Source organism: Phragmites australis, chromosome 15 (assembly GCF_958298935.1).
Source record: "Phragmites australis chromosome 15, lpPhrAust1.1, whole genome shotgun sequence".
In the NCBI taxonomy this organism is placed as follows: domain Eukaryota; kingdom Viridiplantae; phylum Streptophyta; class Magnoliopsida; order Poales; family Poaceae; genus Phragmites; species Phragmites australis.
The window spans coordinates 27,798,496-27,818,797 of NC_084935.1; the positions used below are offsets into that span (position 1 = coordinate 27,798,496).

The 20,302-nt window shown below is 41.8% G+C and overlaps 1 protein-coding gene across 1 annotated transcript; it reads right to left on the reverse strand.

Annotated features, from left to right (window-relative positions):
• Positions 1–10,355: 10,355 nt before the first annotated feature.
• On the reverse strand, positions 10,356–18,313 carry LOC133893283 (protein ETHYLENE-INSENSITIVE 2-like). The gene is made up of 8 exons (XM_062334272.1): positions 18,218–18,313; positions 16,764–17,479; positions 15,617–15,703; positions 15,339–15,452; positions 15,029–15,241; positions 13,916–14,095; positions 11,156–13,807; positions 10,356–10,998 (listed from the first exon to the last, which is right to left on the reverse strand). The coding sequence occupies exons 2-8, from the start codon at positions 17,022–17,024 to the stop codon at positions 10,681–10,683; spliced, it is 3,825 nt and encodes a 1,274-aa protein (XP_062190256.1). The 5' UTR covers positions 17,025–17,479; positions 18,218–18,313; the 3' UTR covers positions 10,356–10,680.
• Positions 18,314–20,302: the final 1,989 nt, after the last annotated feature.

The window sequence follows — 20,302 nt, forward strand, 5'->3', positions numbered from 1 at the left end:
CATCTCATGACGTGTACCCAGTTTGTAGCATCTTCAAGGAAAAAATATACTCTCTCTAGTCATAAATACTTATCGCTTTTAATTTTTTACGGCTTTTGACGTGCAGCTTTGACTATTATTTTTTATTACAATATAGTTATAATATCTAATAAAATATAATATTATGAAAGTCTCAAATTTACATATGTGATTTTTATGTTTCCAAACTAAAATTTTTTAAAGCTATTAACGGTTAAAGTTTTAAAAGTTTGACTAAATTTTGATCAAAGCAACAAGTATTTATGACCAGAGGGAGTAGAATAATTAGGATGAGAAGTCAAACTAGGTATATTTTCGTTAAGAGTAAATTTCGCAAAACTACACTACGATCATCAAAATTATCACAAAACTACATTTTTTCTCTCCTATTTCACAAAATCATACTTACTTTGCATTATTTTATCATAAAACTATATTTCTTTTTGGTTTAATTATCACAAAACTACACTTTTCCTTCTATTTTACAAAACCATACTTACTTTGTATCACTTTATCATAAAACTACACTTCTGTTACCGTGAACAGATCTGACAAGATGGATTCACACGTCATACTTACAGGCTTTATCCCTCATCGTTTGCTGACGTGACCGACTATGCCATGTTACAATTACTTACCAAATTAGCAGATCCTACGTAGCCTTTGTGCTCCTTCTTTTAGAAGCTACCGGTCTGGCACGAGTTGAATTTCTAAGCGCGAAAAATTAGTGCTAGTGGAGGTTAGTATGACACCATTTAGCTATCCAAATGGTACCATGTTAACCCTCACCAACACCATTTGGACGCCTAAATGGTGCTATGCCAACCCCCACTAGCGCCATTTAGCCGCTCAAATGGTGTCATACCGACCCTCACTAGCGCCATTTGGGTAGCTAAATGGTGTCATGCCAACCCCCATCAACGTCAATTTTTTGTGCTCAGGAATTCAACTCACGCCAGATCGGTAGCTTCTAAGAGAATGAGCCCAAAAGTCATATAGGATCTGCTAACTTGGCAAGCAATTGTGACATAACGTAGTTGGTTACGTCAGCAAACGGTGAGGGCTGAAGCCTGTAAGTATAACGCGTGAGCCCATGTTGTCAGATCTGTTCACAGTAACTGAAGTGTAGTTTTGTGATAAAGTGATACAAAATAAGTGTGCTTTTGTGAAATATGAGAAAATTGTGTAGTTTTGTGATAGTTAAACCCAATGAAGTGTAGTTTTGTGATAAAATGATACAAAGTAAATGTGGTTTTGTGAAATATGAGGAGAAAAATTTAGTTTTATGATAGTATTGACAATTTTAATGTAGTTTTGTGAAATTTACTCTTTAGATGAAGAAGAGGAGGAATTTTGTGGTCCTTCAAATCATTCTAAGCTGTCTGACTTCTAACTCAACGTCGCTTAAAAAAACTTCTAAACCCACCAAATCAGACGACTGCGATAGCTCAGTGCCTACTCCATGTTCACCCTTTATTCTAAAGCTGTCCAAATAGGCGGCCTAACCTGTCACAGCTCGGACACATCTAGGCATGGCCCATCTAGGCATGGCCTAGTTAGACCCGTTAGCTAAGTGGATCATACCGTGCTAGCCCACGTGCTGAGCCTTTGGTCCAAGCACGACCCATTTAAGGCCGAGACGGGCCCCGCCCGTGGTATGATAGGTTCTATGATCTTTTTTTGTTTCGTTAAGCCTGTTAATACGTGAAAAAAAATCAAAAAAACAATTAGAAAAAATTTAACAGGCCGTGCCATACCAGCTCGACATAACGCGACTCCAGCCCAGTCACGATCCAGGCCGTCATGCCGTGCCGGTCCACTCCAATTAAAAACGGGACGTGCCTACAGAGGCGGGTCTTGAGCTAGCCCAATAAACACGACCCGTCTAGATAGCACTATTTTATTCCACACTGCCACTACAATGAGACAGACTTTACACCATACATTCTCTGCAACACATTGTAATGGAACATGTTTACTGTCATGCGTGCTATTGGGCTGAACCTATTTGAAGAATAGGATACGAGAGGACTTACAATTTTGTATTAATTTGGTGGCTATCAAAATTAAGTTTTGAAGTCAAAAGGACTCTCCATCTGATCTCCCCAGTGGTCCAAAATAAAATAAAAAAGGACAGTTGTAGGGTACATATACTGGCAGATGTGTTCTTGAGATGGCAAGAAACAGAGCACGTCCACAGCCTGCTCGCTCTTTTGGTGCCGACGTGGGGACTCCTATGTGTTCAGGCAAATTATTTTAGAGTAGCTTTTATGTATCATTGGAGAGTCTATTGAATGACATCCACCTAACCATACTAACTCGTCTTTAGTCATGAACCCAATAGATGTCCTTCTGCACCAGCTATCATTAACCAATATTTTTTTTTTCATTATTGTCATCCACTGTATATAAAAGTTAGAATATGGAGACAAAAGGAGGCACACAAAATTTGGTATAACGAAGCAGAAACATAGGTTACCCAGATGCTTGTGGACGAGTGAGATGCTTGCCATCTTAGTTTATCCAACATAGGATGTGATGCAAGACATTTGTATAGATGTTTGGGATTAGGAGGCATTATGGGAAGAGATGGTATGAACTAAAGTTTCAAGAGCACCATGCGCCTGTGAATTTCAACCGCGTGGCACAGACCACATCGCACAGAGTGGAATGACAGCGTAGGTTCTCGAGATCTCTTCCTTTGATGGCAGTGATTTTCCTACATTTGTCTTCTTTGGTGACTGTTATCTGTTCATGCAGAGTATTTTAGAGTAGCTGTTATGTATCATTGGAAAAGCCTACGAATGAAGTCAATATAACCTTAGTAACTTGTCTTGAATCATGAACCCAATAGATGTCCTTTTGCACCAACTATAATTAATCACCTTTTTAGCTGTCCTTTTGCACCAGCTATAATTAATCACCTTTTTTAGTTCTTTCCACTTTCATTCCCATTATATAAGTTTTACAATGCAGATGAGAGGAAGCACAGGAAATTTGTTATAACAAAGGAGAACCGCATGTAAGCCAGATGCTTGTTGCCATCTGAGTTTGTCCAACATAGGATGTGATGCAAGACATGCGTATAGATGTTTGGGATTGGGAAGCATCACAGGAATAGATGGTATGATTCAGAGTTTCAAGAGCACATGCCCATTAAATGCGATGGCGGCGCACAGGGGCTGCAGGGCGACTGTCCTTCACGGTCGCTCTTGCAAACTTTCTAATTGGAAATTTTCTTCTCACCTTAACAGTTCATTCCTTCTTAAGTCTATGAACTCAGTCCTGTGTGTTAGATGAACATGGCAAATATGTAGACACAACAACAAATTAAAAAATTTCTGTCTACATGCCACAATACATAAGGGAGCATCAGCAATGATCGTCCAAGATAAAAGTATTCTCAGCGCGGTTCTGTGGCCATACCATTGAGTTATCATATTTTGTGATTTTTATGAAGTTTTTGTTTCCACCCATTTATGAAACCCAATTTTAGGATGCGAGGATTAAGTTTTGGTACATTCTGCAGCATTGAGTGATAATCACTGATTAGTCAATTTTGGCGATGAAAATTGTCCACTCAACTTGCATAACTTAAGAAGATCATCGGCAAAGTGAAATGACAAGATTTTAGGAAGAGGAGGAATGGGGTATTAAGGTTGTCTATTAACTGGTTCATCTATCCAATGGTGTACTTATAGATAAGACTTTAGATTAACCATCCATAATGAGCTTGCAAGTGTTGCGTTGGCATGGAAGAAGCTGTTGTAACAACTTTGCGGGACTGGGAAGCATCAGGGAATGAAAAACGTTCGCCAAGGTCAGACCGCCGTCGTGCCCCTTCGCCGTCGCCGAGCCGCTCCCAAAACGGGATCCCCGCCGCCCAACCATTCCTATTCCACTGCTCGCAGTCACATTCCGACCATCGGAGCCTAACTCCAACGAGTTCCCAAGGCTACACCGTCGTGGAAGCTTGCCATCGCCCGGAGAGGTTAGAAGTCCTTGTACCCCTTCATTCGTGTTGCGTGAGCACATATGTAAACCTAGTCAGCAGCCACTTATGCGTATGTATGTGATGTGGTGCCTACTCAACATAATCTAGCCTTGTCAGCAGCCTTGTCAGCCTAATGACGTCAGCCATGCGCAATAAACCCCTTTTTCAGTAGAAAAATAATTCCTAAGATCCAATAAATTCGAAAATAGGTTTTTCTTAAATAGAAATTTTTTGAAGATTAAGAAAAGGTTTTAAAAATGTATTATCAGTAAAATAAAATTAATTAGAATGTTTAAATTATGTTTTATTATCTTTTAGTAATATAATAATATATAATTTTTAAAAATGATTTAGAAAATCATTATGTTAATGTTTAAATAGGTTTTATTTAATATTTTTAATTTCTAGAAAACTCTAAATAATTAATAAATGGGTTTTTATTTATTAAAATAATTTAGGAAAATCTTTTTAATTCTTTTTAGTGTTTATTTAATTCCTAAAAATTCTTTTTAATTCCAAATAATTTCTCAAAATCCAGAAAAATCCCAGAAGCCTTTAGAAAATTCTAGGAAAATTCCTACACCATACTTTCACCCTTTCAAGCTATATCTCCACCGTTGCAACTCTGACCTAATTGTTTCCTCCGCTAATAATTCACTAAAAATCATAAAAATAATAAATCGAGTTGTTTGTATGTGCTTTTGGCTCTTTCTTAGTTCTTGGTGTTTATTGCCTTCTTTTCTTTTGCGCTTAGACACCAACATCTAAGAGCAGTCTGCAGGTTTCAGGGACCAGAGTTTGAGGAACCCGCTGAGCACCAGGGTGAAGGCAAGTTATCCTTGATGCGTTTTGCTCCTAAGTTTTCAAATGTTTTTGTTTTATAAAGTTGCATGCTTGTAGTTGTCAATGGAAAACCATGATAGGCTATACCCTAGTTTCTCCATATCTTCCTTGTCTCCTCGATTTTGGTGGGATAATGGTATAATTGCTTAGCTTTGCTTGGGAGTTGGATCATAATACTTGGTATAATAATTTTGTTTATGGCACTATGCAATGAGATAAAATTAGTGATAATGCTTTAGCAACATGGAACTTATGGTCTAAGCAAGTTTGGCATGTTGGTTGGCATGTGATGTGTTCTAGAAAAATTATGGGCTTTTGTAGGATATTGGTGATTACCCTATGTTGGATGATGGCGGTCTTGCCCAGACCATATTAAGGATCGGTTCATGGTGCGATTGAACCGAGATTTACAGTACAACCTGTATGAGCCATGCCTGGCTAACTAATTAGTTGTCTCCCAATATAGTGTAGACTAGATGATGGAATGGAGAACGTAGGTAATATATTTCCCGGATCCGTATGGCACAAGTGTTTAGCTGACACGGGTAAAATAGAAAATCATGACTTGTGGGTAAAGTGTACAACCTCTGCAAAGTATAAAACTAATTAATCAACCGTGCTCACGGTCATAAGCGGCGAGGAATGACACACATGATTAGAATACACTGGTAATGGTTTGAGGTGGTTAACTTTGGTTGTGGGAACCATGTTTGAGGTGGTCAACTTCAGTTGAGGTGATTTATGTTAAGAAGATTAATTCTTGAGGGTTTTTACATTTAGTTATTTACTTTCACTTTTATTAACTATTTTGTTAAATTTTGCTTTTATGCAAATAATCTCATGTAAGCTTTATTATTGTGAATGCCTTTATTTCATACATTTACCCCAACTTGCGGAGCATGAGATATCTCACACTTGCCATAACCATATTGCTCAGTTGGGGAAGATTCTAAGGATTTCTCAGAGGATGAGGATTTTTAAGGAGGTGCTCTACATCGATTGCATATGGGAGATGCGGAATAAGAAGACTGCGCTAGCTATAGTTTTATTTTATTTTTTACCCTCAAAGGTTCCGTTGTAATAATGAATTCTTATGCTAAGTTTATGACATTGTGTTATATTATCATCTGTAAAGTCTTTATATATTAAGATTGATTTCTGCTCAATATAAGGCATGGATATTGATCTATCCTTGGATCAGTCCCAACAACATCGCCATAAGCCAATGACGCAATCCACCACACCATAGACCGATGTCTTCCAAACACGTCTCATGATGCGATCCATCTTTACGTGCAACAGTTCTCTAGTCCGAACATCCCACACGACCTCTTAACTGCGGTTCCTCTCTAAACCTAGTTTCGATCCCTATCATCGGCTACATTCACCCTCAAGACACCTGTATATGAACAGAACCAATAACCAATTCTAAGATAAGTCCTCCAAACTTGAATCACGTCAATCCACACGATGTTATCATTATGCTAGACTCTTTGCTTTTGCTAATTTCACAATAAAACCAAATTTTCAGCAATCATAATTGTTCAACAATATTTTGTTCATGCATGTTGGTATGAGCTCATACATTCTACTTAAGAAGCAAGGAGAAGAAAAAAATAAGCAAAGCAACTTCATGCATGGGACATGCACGTACACATGCTAAATAGAGCTAGAGTGCATGCGTGTACATGCCCTCACGAAAGTTTCTCCAAAATACGTACTCGTATGTGTATAGATCGGTGAGAGATGTGGGATGGCACCTGTTCTTCACCCGCAAGTTAGCTGCACGCGGCTGCACGTACGTACAGTACGTGATTGACGAACCTATCAACTCGCCAATATACGGAGCACTCCATGACGCTTCTGCAAGCTCACATATTTGAGGGGTGGACCTCTTCTTATCTAGCCATGCGGTTTTGACAAACCCAAGCCAAGAGTGCATGCAGACACGTCCCTGGTGTGCATGCATGTGGGTGCTGGGCCAAAGCTTGGTGGGTCGGCATTTCAGTGGGCTATACGTGTATGGATTTTGGCTCATGTATGTCGATTGAAATGAATATGTGGCCAGCTCATCAAAGATAAGCACGCTTTAGTTGGAACGACTCTAGGAATCACGCATGTGTAACAGCAGCGGCGGCGGGGGCAGCGGCGTTCTCCTGTGCGCGCCCTACCTTCCTGCTATAAAAGGATCCCTTCTCTCCACGTTCAGGGGGCAGAGAGAGAGAGAGGAGAGGAGATCCCAACACACATCCACACCGAGTCTACTCCATCATGAAGCCGCCACAGCGCCAGAGGCCATCTACGTCCACAGCAAGCCAACGCCTCCTATGTCCATCTACGCCAGCCTGACCAGCACACAGAGCCGCCGTTGGCCGGAGCTTGGAGGTCAATCTGTGAAGGATCGAAAGGAGACGAACCCATCTACAAGAAGCAAGGCGTGAAGCCCAGAAGAAGATGGAGTTCACGACCACCATGGGTGAGCACAACTCATGATTTGCTCTTCCTTTCTCTCTCTCCCACATATCGCATGCATGCATGGGAGCACACGTAGCCCGTCCGTGTGGTGTCATGGATTCTGTAGCCGAGGAAACCAAGTGCGCTGTGGAGGATGCCGTCAAGATTCGAAGCCGCACTGACGTCCAAGAGAACACCCTCCTAGTGAAGAAGTGGAGCAGCTGCCATGATGAAGTTGAAGACCTCACTGAGACCACGTAGGTCGCGAAACTGCCGGCGCCACCAAGGCCATCCATGAACTGTCAAGGACAATGCCGAGGCTACCCCCAACATCACTACACTGACTGTCGGAGGCATCGCGACATGACCTGAAGGACAGCCCGTGTACTTAGATGCACTAGTGCATATGTACATGCAAATACATGTGTATTAGTGTATGAATGCATGCACGTACTGCTACTAGATCACAAAGTCAAGCACTAGACACTACGCTAAGAAACCAACAAAAGTGACATATCATTAATGACGGCTGCTCATTACGCGTCACTAATATCCTATTAGTGACGGGTCCTATGAAGACATGTCACTAATGTGATCTCGGACTAGGACCCGTCACTATTGACAGCTCATTAGTAATGGGTGAGAATGATAGTAATGACCGGTCACTTCATAACTCGTAACTAATGATATAGTCATTAGGGACGGATTAAAGAGAAACCACTCATTAGTGACGGGTGGTAACGACACCCGTCACTAATATCAAAATCATTAGTGACAGGCTTTAAAAACACCAGTCACTAATGTAAATATAGGACTCGAATTTTTCATTCACTCCACTTGGTCCCTCGCGTCTGCTCACATCCCCACCCTAAAATATCTAAGTCCCGGACGCCCCCCCCCCCTCTCTCTCTCTCTCTCTCTCTCTCTCATTCTCCTCTCCCCTTCTCCCACGAGCGCCGGTCACATCATCCACGGCGACCATGACCAAATCCATGGCGGTGGCGGTCGGATCCATGGCAGGTGAGGGTGGATCCATGGGGGGTTGTCACAGTGGCAGCGACCTTTCGAGGACGGTGACCACGACCTCGCAGTGGATCACGATGTCTTACTTCGCTTCTACAAGCGTTGGATGTGCGTGGTGTAGGTGATGAGCTCGAGCCGATGATGCCCTCGACCATGGATCTGCCGCCGAGAGATCTCGACACCGTGCTGCTCGTGCTGCGGAGGCGGGCAGCGGCCGGGTAGAAGGGGCAAAAGGAGGCCGTCACCACAACAGAGGCAGGATTGTAGGCCAAGGCGAGGGGCATTCAGGGCGCTGATGAGGTAGCGGGAAACGGGAGGAATATGGTCTTCTTCAGCTATTCATCACTTGCCAAAAGGATGTGAGTATTCTGTATTTCTGATAGTGCTTTAATGTTGCCTCTCGCCGTTGCTTCGAATGATTGTTGATTTATTTTCCTTGCAGAATGGATGCAAGATTTGGGTCTAGTAAGATCTTGTGATGAGGTGCCTAGAGGAGATGGTTCAGTACTGCACTGAAACAGAAGCAAGTGCAGCGATTCAAGGTCTAGCTGCGCTGAGAATGAGATTGACTAGTACAAGCTTTGGCTGGAGAAGGCGTAGGTAAGCTCGAGGAGGACGAAGGCAGCTTTGTGGTTGGTAGTGTTTTAGTTTCTTTCCTGTTTCTTTTTGCATCTTTATCCAACAATTCAGGTTAGTGTGAGGACGAAGGCGCATGCGCTTGAATTATCTTCGCCTAATTTGTAACTCCTGTGTTGGCTCACTGAAGAATTTGCTAATGGTTCTGTTAGCTGTAGTTTAGCCAAAAACTACTTGTGGACTTAGATTTAATTATTTGCTCTGCTGCATGCATACTTGGTCCATTTTGATCTGGCGTATTCCATTTTTGAGAGGAAGTATGTCTGTATCATGCTTCACAGAAATAGGTCAGCAATCAGTTCCCTTTTTTATTTTTTAAACACCACATTAGTGACAGGTCTGACCCCAACTCGTTACTAATGATTATACATTAGTGACGGGTATGGATCCAACCCGTCACTGATGACTGTACATTAGTGACGGGTTGAATCTATAACCGTCACTGTTGTGTCATTGTGACGGGTCTGGATCCAGACTCGTCATTGTTGTGTTTCATTAGTGATGGGTCCAGACCTGTCACTAATAAGTTTACATTAGTGACACGTTAGGAGTGACGAGTGTGACACCTATCACTAATGAGGGTTATAACCCGTCACTAATGTTGATTTTTGATGTAGTGAGAGTCTATAGGCTTTCCCAAATGGTGTTCCTCGGATGCTCATCTTTACCAATTTTCTCTCTCTATCTTCTCATCCCGATGACATTGCCAAATCATCGAATCGGACAAGCCGAGCGCCACCATGCATGTTCTTCCATCTACTAAACAACTACGTGTCATTCGCGACCGACGAGGCTGGATGACAAGGGCGGGTGCAGCCAATGCATCAGCTGCGCTACCACCAGCTTATGGACCGACGAGGCCATGGATGACACCAACACTCCATCTACACCAACCACATCATCACATGTATAAAAAACGCAAAGCAAAGACCCAAGAAGACGACCATGTACGTAGCTTAATCGAAGGTGTTCTATGAGCTTGACTCATGGATGTAATTAACTAAGAGCCTTTTGAGGCCTAAAAATTAGAGGACTACGTCGTCCAAATCAGATTACTGCAAGCTAGCTATGGAGTGCACACACGCACGAGAACCTATATTTGTATTATATAATATAAATAAAATATGTTCCATTTCTTTTATCTTTCGTCTGTTTATTCTGTGTTACGTACAGTGGTACGCACCCTTACACCCTGGGCTGAGATTTTAGATGAATTTCTCGTGTCCAAACAATAATTGTTTAGTCTGACTCACGTCAATCCCCACGACATCTCATTATAATAGACTCTTTGTTTTTACTAATTTCACAATAGCAATCATGATTTCACAGTTGTTCAGTCTCTGCAACCTCTCTGCAGGGAGATAACATAGGGCGCAAACACTTGGAATAACATAGGGCGCAAACACTTGGAAGGCCCCCAAAAGGGTTATAACCTGCAGAGAGTGGACTTTACAATGGTGCATTAGCAGACTACATTTCCTTTTTCTTGTACATTGTTCTCGGTCCTTTTGAGCACATATGCAATTACCTTATACAACATTACATGCCACCAAAAAAAAAAGAACTTGCTGGGAGGGGCCAAAAACATCACCGGGTGACCAGTCCCTGCAAAAGTCGTGCAACGAAAAAAAATCCAGGACTCAGGGAGGCCGATGGCACAGCCCTGGAGAACAATGGTCAAACTCCCTAAAATTGCAATTGCTGTCGACGCCTTAATGTCCCTTGCTTGCAAGCCTCCTCTGGTACCGCTTGAGCACAGAGGCCAGGTTCTCCTTTCCCTTGGGGAAGGCGACGTCTCCTGCTGTTGTGCCACTCCTGCCCTTGCGGCTTGAGACCGCGGTCTCCACATCCTTGATCATCTCCAGGACCATAGATGCAGTTGTGAAGGTGCCCCGGATCGTTATGGGAACAGGACCTGTTGTTGATAGCCCACTGTGTGGCGGGCTGTTGAGCACTCTGATGCCTTTCTGAAGGCAGGCACATATGGTGAGAGCACTCCGAGGCTTGGAGAATGCAGGATCTAGGATTCCCTTCATTTCATCAAGTGACAAAAGAATCAGAAACATAAGCCTTACAAAGCAGAAACGAGTTATTGCAAGTATTCAAGTAAGTCTTAACCATTAAAGCAAAGCTTACGCACCGAAAATGAGCACAAAGTTAAATTTGTTCGGGACTAAAACAACTCACCTGAAGACGGTTAAGAACATAAGTATACTTGCCCCAAAGTTCTGGCCTGCTTTCCACCAGAGACATGTCTAGCACCCGGTGGATGCACCAGACACCGAAACTAACAACAAGGGAGGCGCGCCAAATGCAGTCCTCTCCACAGTTGGGCAGAGTTCGCATGTACTGGATGTCCACCTGATCAGAAGATGCTTGCTGAAGATTGCCATGCAGTAATTGATTCTCAGTAGCTACTTGCTGTGATAGCCTCTCTGCTGCAGCAACTCGATAAATTAGATCTTCATCACAGCCACCATTTTGCTTGAACAGCCACCCTGATCCCTCTAGCTTCAGGAGCCTCAGAATGCAGAATCTGAGGGACTGAAGAAGCTTCATCTCGGACTCCTTATAAGAGAAATCATCTTTGTCCATGCTGCCGGATCTGCCTGAAAGATTGAAGTCGCCTTTACTGAGCTCTGCACTTGACATGCCAAACAATTGCCCAAATGGTTGCTTAGCCCAAAGGGATCTGGCACATGGGCTCATGCTTGACTGCGCTGAGAAGATATCACTCTGGAGCTTAGGAGGAGAAAGCTCATCGAATGCTAGTGGAGCTTCAGGCCTGGCTATTGAGTTTGCATATCGAGATCTTTCTGATGCCAGCCTGCTAAGGTACGACTGGGGTCCAATGGCACCACCCAACTTAGCTTCATTCAACAGCGCACTCTTGCTTGCAGCAATTAGTGCAGATACGTCAGGTGAGCTGTGGTACTTCTTAGAGTAAGCCGATGAACCGGAACTTTCACTGCCATCAATAGTGGAAGGGTCATAATATGACCTTCCTGCCATCATTGAACCTATGCGGGATGTTGCTGCAATCTGTGAAGGAGTAGCACCCAATGAAGCAAGCAGATTCTGGTTACGAGCATGCATCATGGGATCAACATAGGTTGGCGCAGCAGATGAAGATGATTTTGGAAGCCGCTGCGGGTCAAGTGGCATGCTTGAGTAAGGATTTCGACTGGCATTCAACTGTTTCAAGTAAGACGTGGGCTGATACCCATGAATCGTTGCAGGCTGGTAGAACTGATTGTTGTTTGAGTAAGATGGCGACCTAAAATCCAAATTTAGTCTCGCACTTTGCTCAAGTAGGCCATTGCTTGCGCTCTGCATCTGTGTATTTGGTAACTGCATGCCCTGAGACCAAGTTGACGACCCCATGCTAGTGCCCATGTGAATACCATATGTCATGTCCAAGTTCGAAATCTCATTCTTAGAGGACATCAGGTCCCTTGAGCTTGACATGAAACCTGACCCTCGCATTGTGTCTCTCACCAGTGGGCTTTTGGGGATTTCAGTAGCTTGTTCATCCGTTCTTACAGCTGAGCTAGGTGTTCTAACTTCTAGCCCAAGTAAGATATCAAACTTTTTAGTGCTAGCTTCCTGAGTAAGCTTACCATGGTAATCAAAGAGATGCCCCCAGAACTCATCAAGAATGGTGGCTAGCTGCCTCCTTGCTGCACGGCCCAAACCGGATAACCTCGAGAGACTCCCATTGCCATTGCCTGCATCTGAGCCTTTCCCCCTGCTGGATGTAAGGGATTGTGGGCCATCATCGGACGCAGAAGGAGGGGTGCTACCAACAATTGACTTCTCAGACTCTAAAGGATGTGGATCTTCCTTATGCTTGTCTGTGAAAACATCTGTTTCTACTAAAACTTCCCTTTCAGCCGTGCTTCTAGAGTCCACACTTTCTAGTGTGCTTTCCTCTATCACAGTAGAAGCAGATACCTTCTCCAAAGGCTCTGGCCAGTTGACTGCAACAACTGATTTTGGCTCCTCAGGAGTAAATGATGGGGAGGGGCAGGTTTCAGGAACAGTGGATGCATAAGCAGAAGATTGTTGAGAGTCGTGATCAGATTCAACAGCGGTGTCAGAAGTATCAATATATTCCATGGCTGATTTTGGATGACTGTCAGGCCCCCTGGGAGAAGGGTCGACATCTGATCTCTGGTCTTCCTCATATGCAGCATCGTCCACTTTAGCTTCTTCCCTTCCTTGAGGAGTATTCAAGGGTTCTCGCTGGGAATGCACGGACCATTCCTGGGATTCAGCTTCATAACTTCCTGATTTTAATGGTGTAACAGCCAAGTACAGTGAAAAAACAACAGATCCACAAGCCACTAGAACGAGAACAGTGTATGGGAGCACCACAGGGCTTCCAGTATTCCCTTTCAGATTGTTCATCCAGCCACTGTCACCAAACAACATTTCTGCCACAAATATGATATTTGAAAAAAGTATAAGGAGAAATGCAAGAAAAGCCAATATCTCCAGATGCAAAGACACTCTGTGGGCACCCATTATTAATCTTGACGAAGCAACACGAAAAAGTGGGATGACCGATGATGGAAGAAGTATGGCCTGGATAATCTGGCAGATAATTAGTAATTGGTATATCCCTTCAGGACCTGCGACCTTTGCCCAGTACAGAGTAGGAACTATGGCAAAACCCTTCAGTAAGAGATGATGCCCCGAAACTGAAAATGGAAGGTTTATACCAAACAAATGCTGCGAAATCACTTGGCTACCAATAGCAGATGTCAATGAGATGATATGGCTGGAGAAGAGAAGGACCACTAGAAATATAGTTGGAGCCATAGGATTTACAAATATCTGCAAAATACCCAAGTTACAGTTTTGCATACCGCAGTAAGATTGCTACTGATTTGCAGCAGAAATTAGCACAGGACTTGGTGAAAAGTAGGAAATGGAGGTGCTAACCTGGTTCATTAGCTCTACAACATCTTGAAAGGTGAGGAGAAGAGTATTAGTAGATTCAGCTGCCGCAGAGTTCATTAGAGCATAATTCACAAGAAAGATCCCAGTAAAAATGAACAAGATTGAAAAAAGATGGTCATGAAATAAGGCGCCAAGACCAACTGCAGAGGATCTTTTCTGACCCTGCAAATAAAATATTTTGATTAACAAACAAAAATAGAAAGTGAAGACAATTAAGTGCAAGTAATAACATATGTGTAGTAAATGTTTCAAGTTTCATTTACTGACTCATAAATATTATCCACTGAACACAATGTGAAAAGTTACAAATTCTACCATTTTGTGTCACATAATATACTACCAAACATAAGACAAAATTCATGATCTATCAACATTAGTGTTTCAAAATTAGTATACCGAAGGATCTCACTTGAACTGTATGCAAATAATTGAATTCATTGAATTGATGGAGGAAATAAATATAGTGTCGAAGATTGGTGAACCGCCGATCTAACAAACTTGTTAAAGAAATAGGAGATGCTTTGAGTAGATGAATTGCAGGAGAACACACAGGGGTTTTTAAACAAGTTCAGGCCTCCTTAAGGATAATAATCCTACGTCATGTTTGTCTTGTATTGATCTGAGCTTGTTACAAGGAGGTACGTGGCTAGCCTAGAGCCCTAGATAGATCTAAACCTAATCGGCGACTTCATTGCTCTGCTTTGGGTGTCTTATGGTTTGTTGAAAGATCTAAGCGACTTCTTTGGGCCCTGGTTCGACTCGTTTGGGCCTGTCCTCCGCAGGGCCCCTTGGCATACACACACACTCCTTCCTGTTCTTGGAGATAGAGATATGTCTCGGGAATTGCGAGAAACTCTGAGTGTCCGGATATGATAACTATCCATTATTCTTCATCATATATTTTTCACATTGCATCTAGTACTAAATTGACATGACCAGAAGTAACAGTTGTGATCCCTTGCTCACACTAAAGAGATTAAGAACTGTCCTAAACAACAAACAGAATTTGCGATATATGTCACTGTGGTTTAAACAAATTCTAAGAAGTCATTGTCAAAAAAATTGAAGTTCAAATGCATTAATCAAACAATTTACCTGAACAACTGATGAATGAATATAAAAGTTGTGTGCCATTATGTTTGCACCAATAAGTGCCATCAGAGAGTAAGCACTTTCACCACTCAGCTTGGGGAATATTACGTTCATTGTGAGATGAAATTGTGGTTGGCTGACCAATAAGCCAAGCACATAGCACAGAAGTGCAAATCCTGCTATGCAGGCATTTACTGTCCCTGCCATCTTTTTTCCCTAGAGTAGAAACAAAGATAAGTAACCAACAAACATAAGCCACATCAGCATATCACAATTTTTGTGTAAGTTTCCTTGTTAAAGTAGTAAATTTTACCAGGTGAGATATAGCATATGGTAGCAGATTAGGAACAACTGTTGCAAAGCATATCCCAGTGATGAGATCATCATATTCAAACAGGAGGTTGAATCCAAGTGCTATTCCAAAAATCTGAAAATTCCAGATATAGCCATCAGAATCTAGCATGTCCAAAACTTGAAACTACTTGCTAAATATTTTTGCCAAGGTGGAATACATGTAACATTGCCTAACAGGCCGAGAAATCTCCGATTAAACATCAGAAAAGAGAGGCATCCAAGGAAGTGTGCAAATACCATAGTCAGCTCTGATGTCAACAAGGACAATCCAGCCTGAACACCCAGGAAGATACATGTTGGCTGGCTGTACTCTTGGTGGCAGATCTTTGTTTCATGTGAAAGCATGGAAAAGTTAGGAACTTCAAAGGAATATCATGAACAGGTTACAAAACTCAACAATGTTTAATAAAACAAAGCAAGGAATTTTACAAGGAAAGCTTGAAGTTCTTTCAAAATGTTGCCATTGTTAAAGTGGGAGCTGCAGAAAGAAACCTAATATGCCTTAGAAGTTTACTTTCTATTATTTCTAAAAAGAAATTTTCCTATGTCTAGTATTAAAATTGCATTATAAAAGGGAAAAAAGAAATCTTTTTCAAATCGTAAGTCCATTGACCCATTTTCTTTAGTGACAATCTGCATCTACTGAATATCTTGTAAGTGCTTTTCCTAGTCCCTAGTATTCACAGTTCCTTTAGGTCTAATTCAACGCATGTTTGGTAGAGCTCCCCCTGATCCAAATTCTCTGAGAAAAATGATTATATGGCTAAAAGTGATTGTTAAGGGTAAACTCTATTGAGGAAGTGATTCTGTGAGAAAAGTGAATCAAGCGAAACTAGTTTTTTCAGCTCTCAACATCTAGGGCATATATGGTAGAACTCCCTCTGATACAAATTCTCTGGGAAAAATGATTCTCTAGGAAAAATGATTATTTGGCTGAAAGTGATTCTTTAGAGTAAACTCTATAGAGAAAGTAATTCTATAAGGGAAACAAATCAGGGAAAACTGTTTTTTCAGCTCCCAACATCTAGTTCATTTTAGGAAATCACTTCCACGAAATCACTTTGGAAGCTGAAAAATGCAAACTACCGCTTGGCAGAGCTCCCACTGATTCTACTCTGAGAGCTGGTTGGGAGCTTTGACAAACAAACCCTTAGTTAATTTCAAGGAATCACTTCCACGGAATCACTTTTAGAGCTAAAAACTGTAAACTGCCGTTTGCCAGAGCTCCCACTGATTCTATTCTGGAAGTTGGTCTGTGAGCTCTGCCAAATAAGCCCTCAATATCATATCATCTAAATCACTGTGAAATGGAAACAAATGTTGACTGAGCTACATCTCAAGAGGAGGACAGCATAACCAAGGAACAACTCAGGTAAACCGATACCTCTGCAAGATTCTTCCCTGTGACCGTGCCAATGCAAGCAGCAAGGTACTGGAATACAATGGCCGTGAAGTTGAAAAGGAGAGCCAGCAACACAAGATCAAATCCGAAGCGGGACCCAGCTTCCACTGCTGCCACCCACTTCCCAAGGTCAATGTAACCCATCGAAATCAGGAGTGCTGGTCCAAGGGCATGGAAAAGATTAGGCATACCACCTCTGGCATCCAGAGATCCCACACTCTGCTGAACATCCGTGACATCCATGGCACGGTAAAAAAGAGAATGTCTTCCTACACAGCCACAGATCAGTAGGAAACCGCACCAGTAAACAGAGAAATAGAGGTAAGCAAAATCTGGCCTCTCAAACAATCCTGTTATGGTTCATACACCATCTGATTAAAACATCCAAAGGCTGAAACCACTGATCAAATCATCTGCACGGGAACAATCCACAGCATTCAGGTGCCTTCAGTTCATGCAGCTTCATGGTAAGTGAACAGTCATGATTCTTGGCAAGGGTTGTCACAGAGAAGGACCAAAGTTTCCCGTTTCCTTCTCCGGAAATGGCAGCGTGTACTCCTTCTGACCAGGCAATTTAGGCACTCCCACGAAGGAGTATTCCAAGGAAGAAAACAATAACAGATAAAGATTAGATCTTTACCAAGATAGTTAGTGGATCTTTTTGCCCAAGGAAGCAGTAAAAAACTAGCTTGATCCACCTGCAAATAGATCGAAACAACCCGATAAGCCACAAGAAACCGAAATCCTTCACGCTAAAAAACACAAACTTTAATAGGACCGAATCAAAAGGAAGCAGAAAAGGGAATTCCAGTTGCAGCAGCAACCAGAGCTTAAAAAGGGCAAACCAAGAACGCATTTTTAGCCCTGCACCAATCAAATCCATCAATTACATCTGAAAATGCATCTGTTGTAGTCTGATGAACTAGGAGAAGTCCTCAAAAGCTTCCACCTTTGAGCCAAATCTTTTTTTCAGACCTTCCTCAACTGACAGGAAAATTTAATCCGTTCATATTTCTTTTATAGCCATAGCATTCACGAGTTCATCCCAGTAAATTGACAAAATCCTAAAAAACTCATGAAACCAGCGAAACACAGAACACAGAGAAAACAAGTCCCTTAAAAGCACAAGTCAAAACACCACCAGAAACGCAAGGGATTTGACGAAAAAGCACAGCACAGCTTGCGTACGGATCTGATTAGTGAGATCGCTTATCGAGGACCAGCTTGTTCTTGCTAATCAGCGGCGAACATGACGCAGCCCCGACGGGATCCACTCGGAAATCTCTGTACAATCGAACTGGTACTGCGTATTACTCGTGCTCGGGTGCATCGCTGCGATTCTAACCCAAGGAAACTTGCAAAAGCAGCTCGAAAAGCCAACAAAAGTTGGGGGACGGGGGTATCGAAGAGGAGGAGCAATGCAAGAATAAGCGTACCTCCGGCTGCTGGTAGGCAGCTCAGCGCTCGGATTAATTAAGGAAAAAATTGTGGTTTTTTCCCTGGCCCGGGGCCTCCCTATCTGAGGAAGAAGAGGGGAAGCGGGCTTGAGGCTTTCAGCTTGCTCTCTGCTCTTTTCTTCTCTGCTCTTTTTCTCTCTGCTCTTTTCTTCTCTGCTTTTTTTTCTTAATTTTTTTCTTCTTGGCTTCTTCGGAGTTTTTAATTCATATTTTTTGGAAGATTCTGCGCTTACTGTGCTGTGTTTCCTGCTGGCACGGCTGGACTCGGTCTATGGATTAGCCCTCGTTTGAGAAAATGTGAATTTTTTCCATCGTTTCTTCATTTGACTGTACCAGTTCTTATTTATAAATGTAAAAAGGGGAAATAAAAGTAGAAGACTTAATCAACCTGAACAGGGAATGTTTTGCAACAACAGTTCAAATGTGTTTGCAGAAAATTGTGAGGATAAACAAGTACAAAACAACAAAATTATTACATAGTGCTTGTTGCTTTCACTGTTTGGGATAACATGAAAGTGTCAACGTGGCATCCCTTTAATTGTGTTCGACAGTAATGCTGTTGCCAATGGCTACTTTTGGAGGTTGCTTGGTTTGTGGCTGAACAAAAGTTGGTCTGATATCCGTTGGCATAATGTTTAGTTCATAACCATAATCGTGACATGCTAAAACTATTTTACTATTTGACATGTCTAATAGGCACAGCTTTACGATAAAACTTGCATAATTTTATCGCGGCTGATTTGGTAGCCACCAAATTTAGAACATAAAATGTGTGGCTTATCATTTGATAAAAAAAGTTGGATTTTGTCGATTGCTTTGGTAAATTTTTTGAATAAATTTATTTTTTATATAATATATTGAGCAGATATATAACAAAATATCCAACCTCAACAACAGTAAATATCATCTAAAGAACTATATAGTGTTTTCTTATTCTAATTGAATGAGTACAATGAAGATTTTTTTTTCATTTTAGTTAGATGAGTGGTAAAGGTTTTTCCTTATCAAAATATGATACCCTTACATGAGGTCAGATATTGTGTATTTCAACAAAGAGCTTGATTGAAAACCAACCTTGAAACATTAAATGGAGTGGTTTGGTGTGGTTATCCTACGAAGATAATAGATGATCAATATTGACTAGTAAAAGATATGGTACAGCAAGGGGTGAATTTGGGTGCAAGAGATGTTGTTAGAAGGATGGACAGTAGTGGCAATGTGGCATGGTAGATGAAGAATTGGTGGCACATATGGGGAGGCTAACTAGCAATGGTGCACAAGTGTCAAGGAAAGAAGACGTGAGATTGTCAACATAGCATAGGAGAGGTGGTGGTTTTATGGCACACTTGTTTGGAAGCTAACTATCAGCAATGCGCAAGTGTGAAATGTGAGGATCATTTGTTTTACTCATTGAGTTGGGTCCATATCCTTCTCAATTTCCTTCAACCGTATATGCATTATTTTATTCAGAGATGAAACCAACATCCCACATATTTGAAGTAGATGACAAGTATGTAACACTAGACTGAATATTGCTTTTGGATGCACTTGAGTACTTATGCAAAAGCGGAAGCTCTAGTTCTTCTCATCAAGACAAGGCGGCTTCTCCTATGGACATCGTGTTTCAATTGCTTCCCATTCCCCCTTTATAAATTAGGATTTCCAAGTTGGACATGACCCTATGTCGTGGTAAACCTTTTAGTTGTCAGGACACCACAGTGACATACACCTCCTGCTGCTAGAGGAGGCTATGAGAGTGTGGAAATGGCGAGGTAGTGTGCTATGGCTTTGGTTAGTGTCAAGGTGGGAGGATGAGAGTTGCAACGAAGAAGGGAGAATGAGGATTTGTTGGATCTAGGGGTATTGGTTGGATCTATGTCTAATAGTCTGGAAACGAGTTGAGAGATAACATTAATCAATTGTCGTGTCGACAAACTCATAATTTAAATATGTTGGACCAACCATAACCGTCCAAGCAGTTATAATCTCTAACGGTTAATTATAAGGGAGATGGATGATCGCATAGTACTAGAACTACATTTCTCATGTATTCTCTTGTGGTCA

What these genes read in the sequence shown, in the direction of transcription:
- LOC133893283 (XM_062334272.1), bottom strand. Translation starts at nt 17,024, where the DNA reads ATGGATGTCACGGATGTTCAGCAGAGTGTGGGATCTCTGGATGCCAGA. An exon ending in CAGGGAAGAATCTTGCAGAG is followed by an intron (nt 15,704 to 16,763) that starts GTATCGGTTTAC and finishes CATGAAACAAAG; the next exon opens with ATCTGCCACCAAGAGTACAG. An exon ending in CATATGCTATATCTCACCTG is followed by an intron (nt 15,242 to 15,338) that starts GTAAAATTTACT and finishes TTTCTACTCTAG; the next exon opens with GGAAAAAAGATGGCAGGGAC.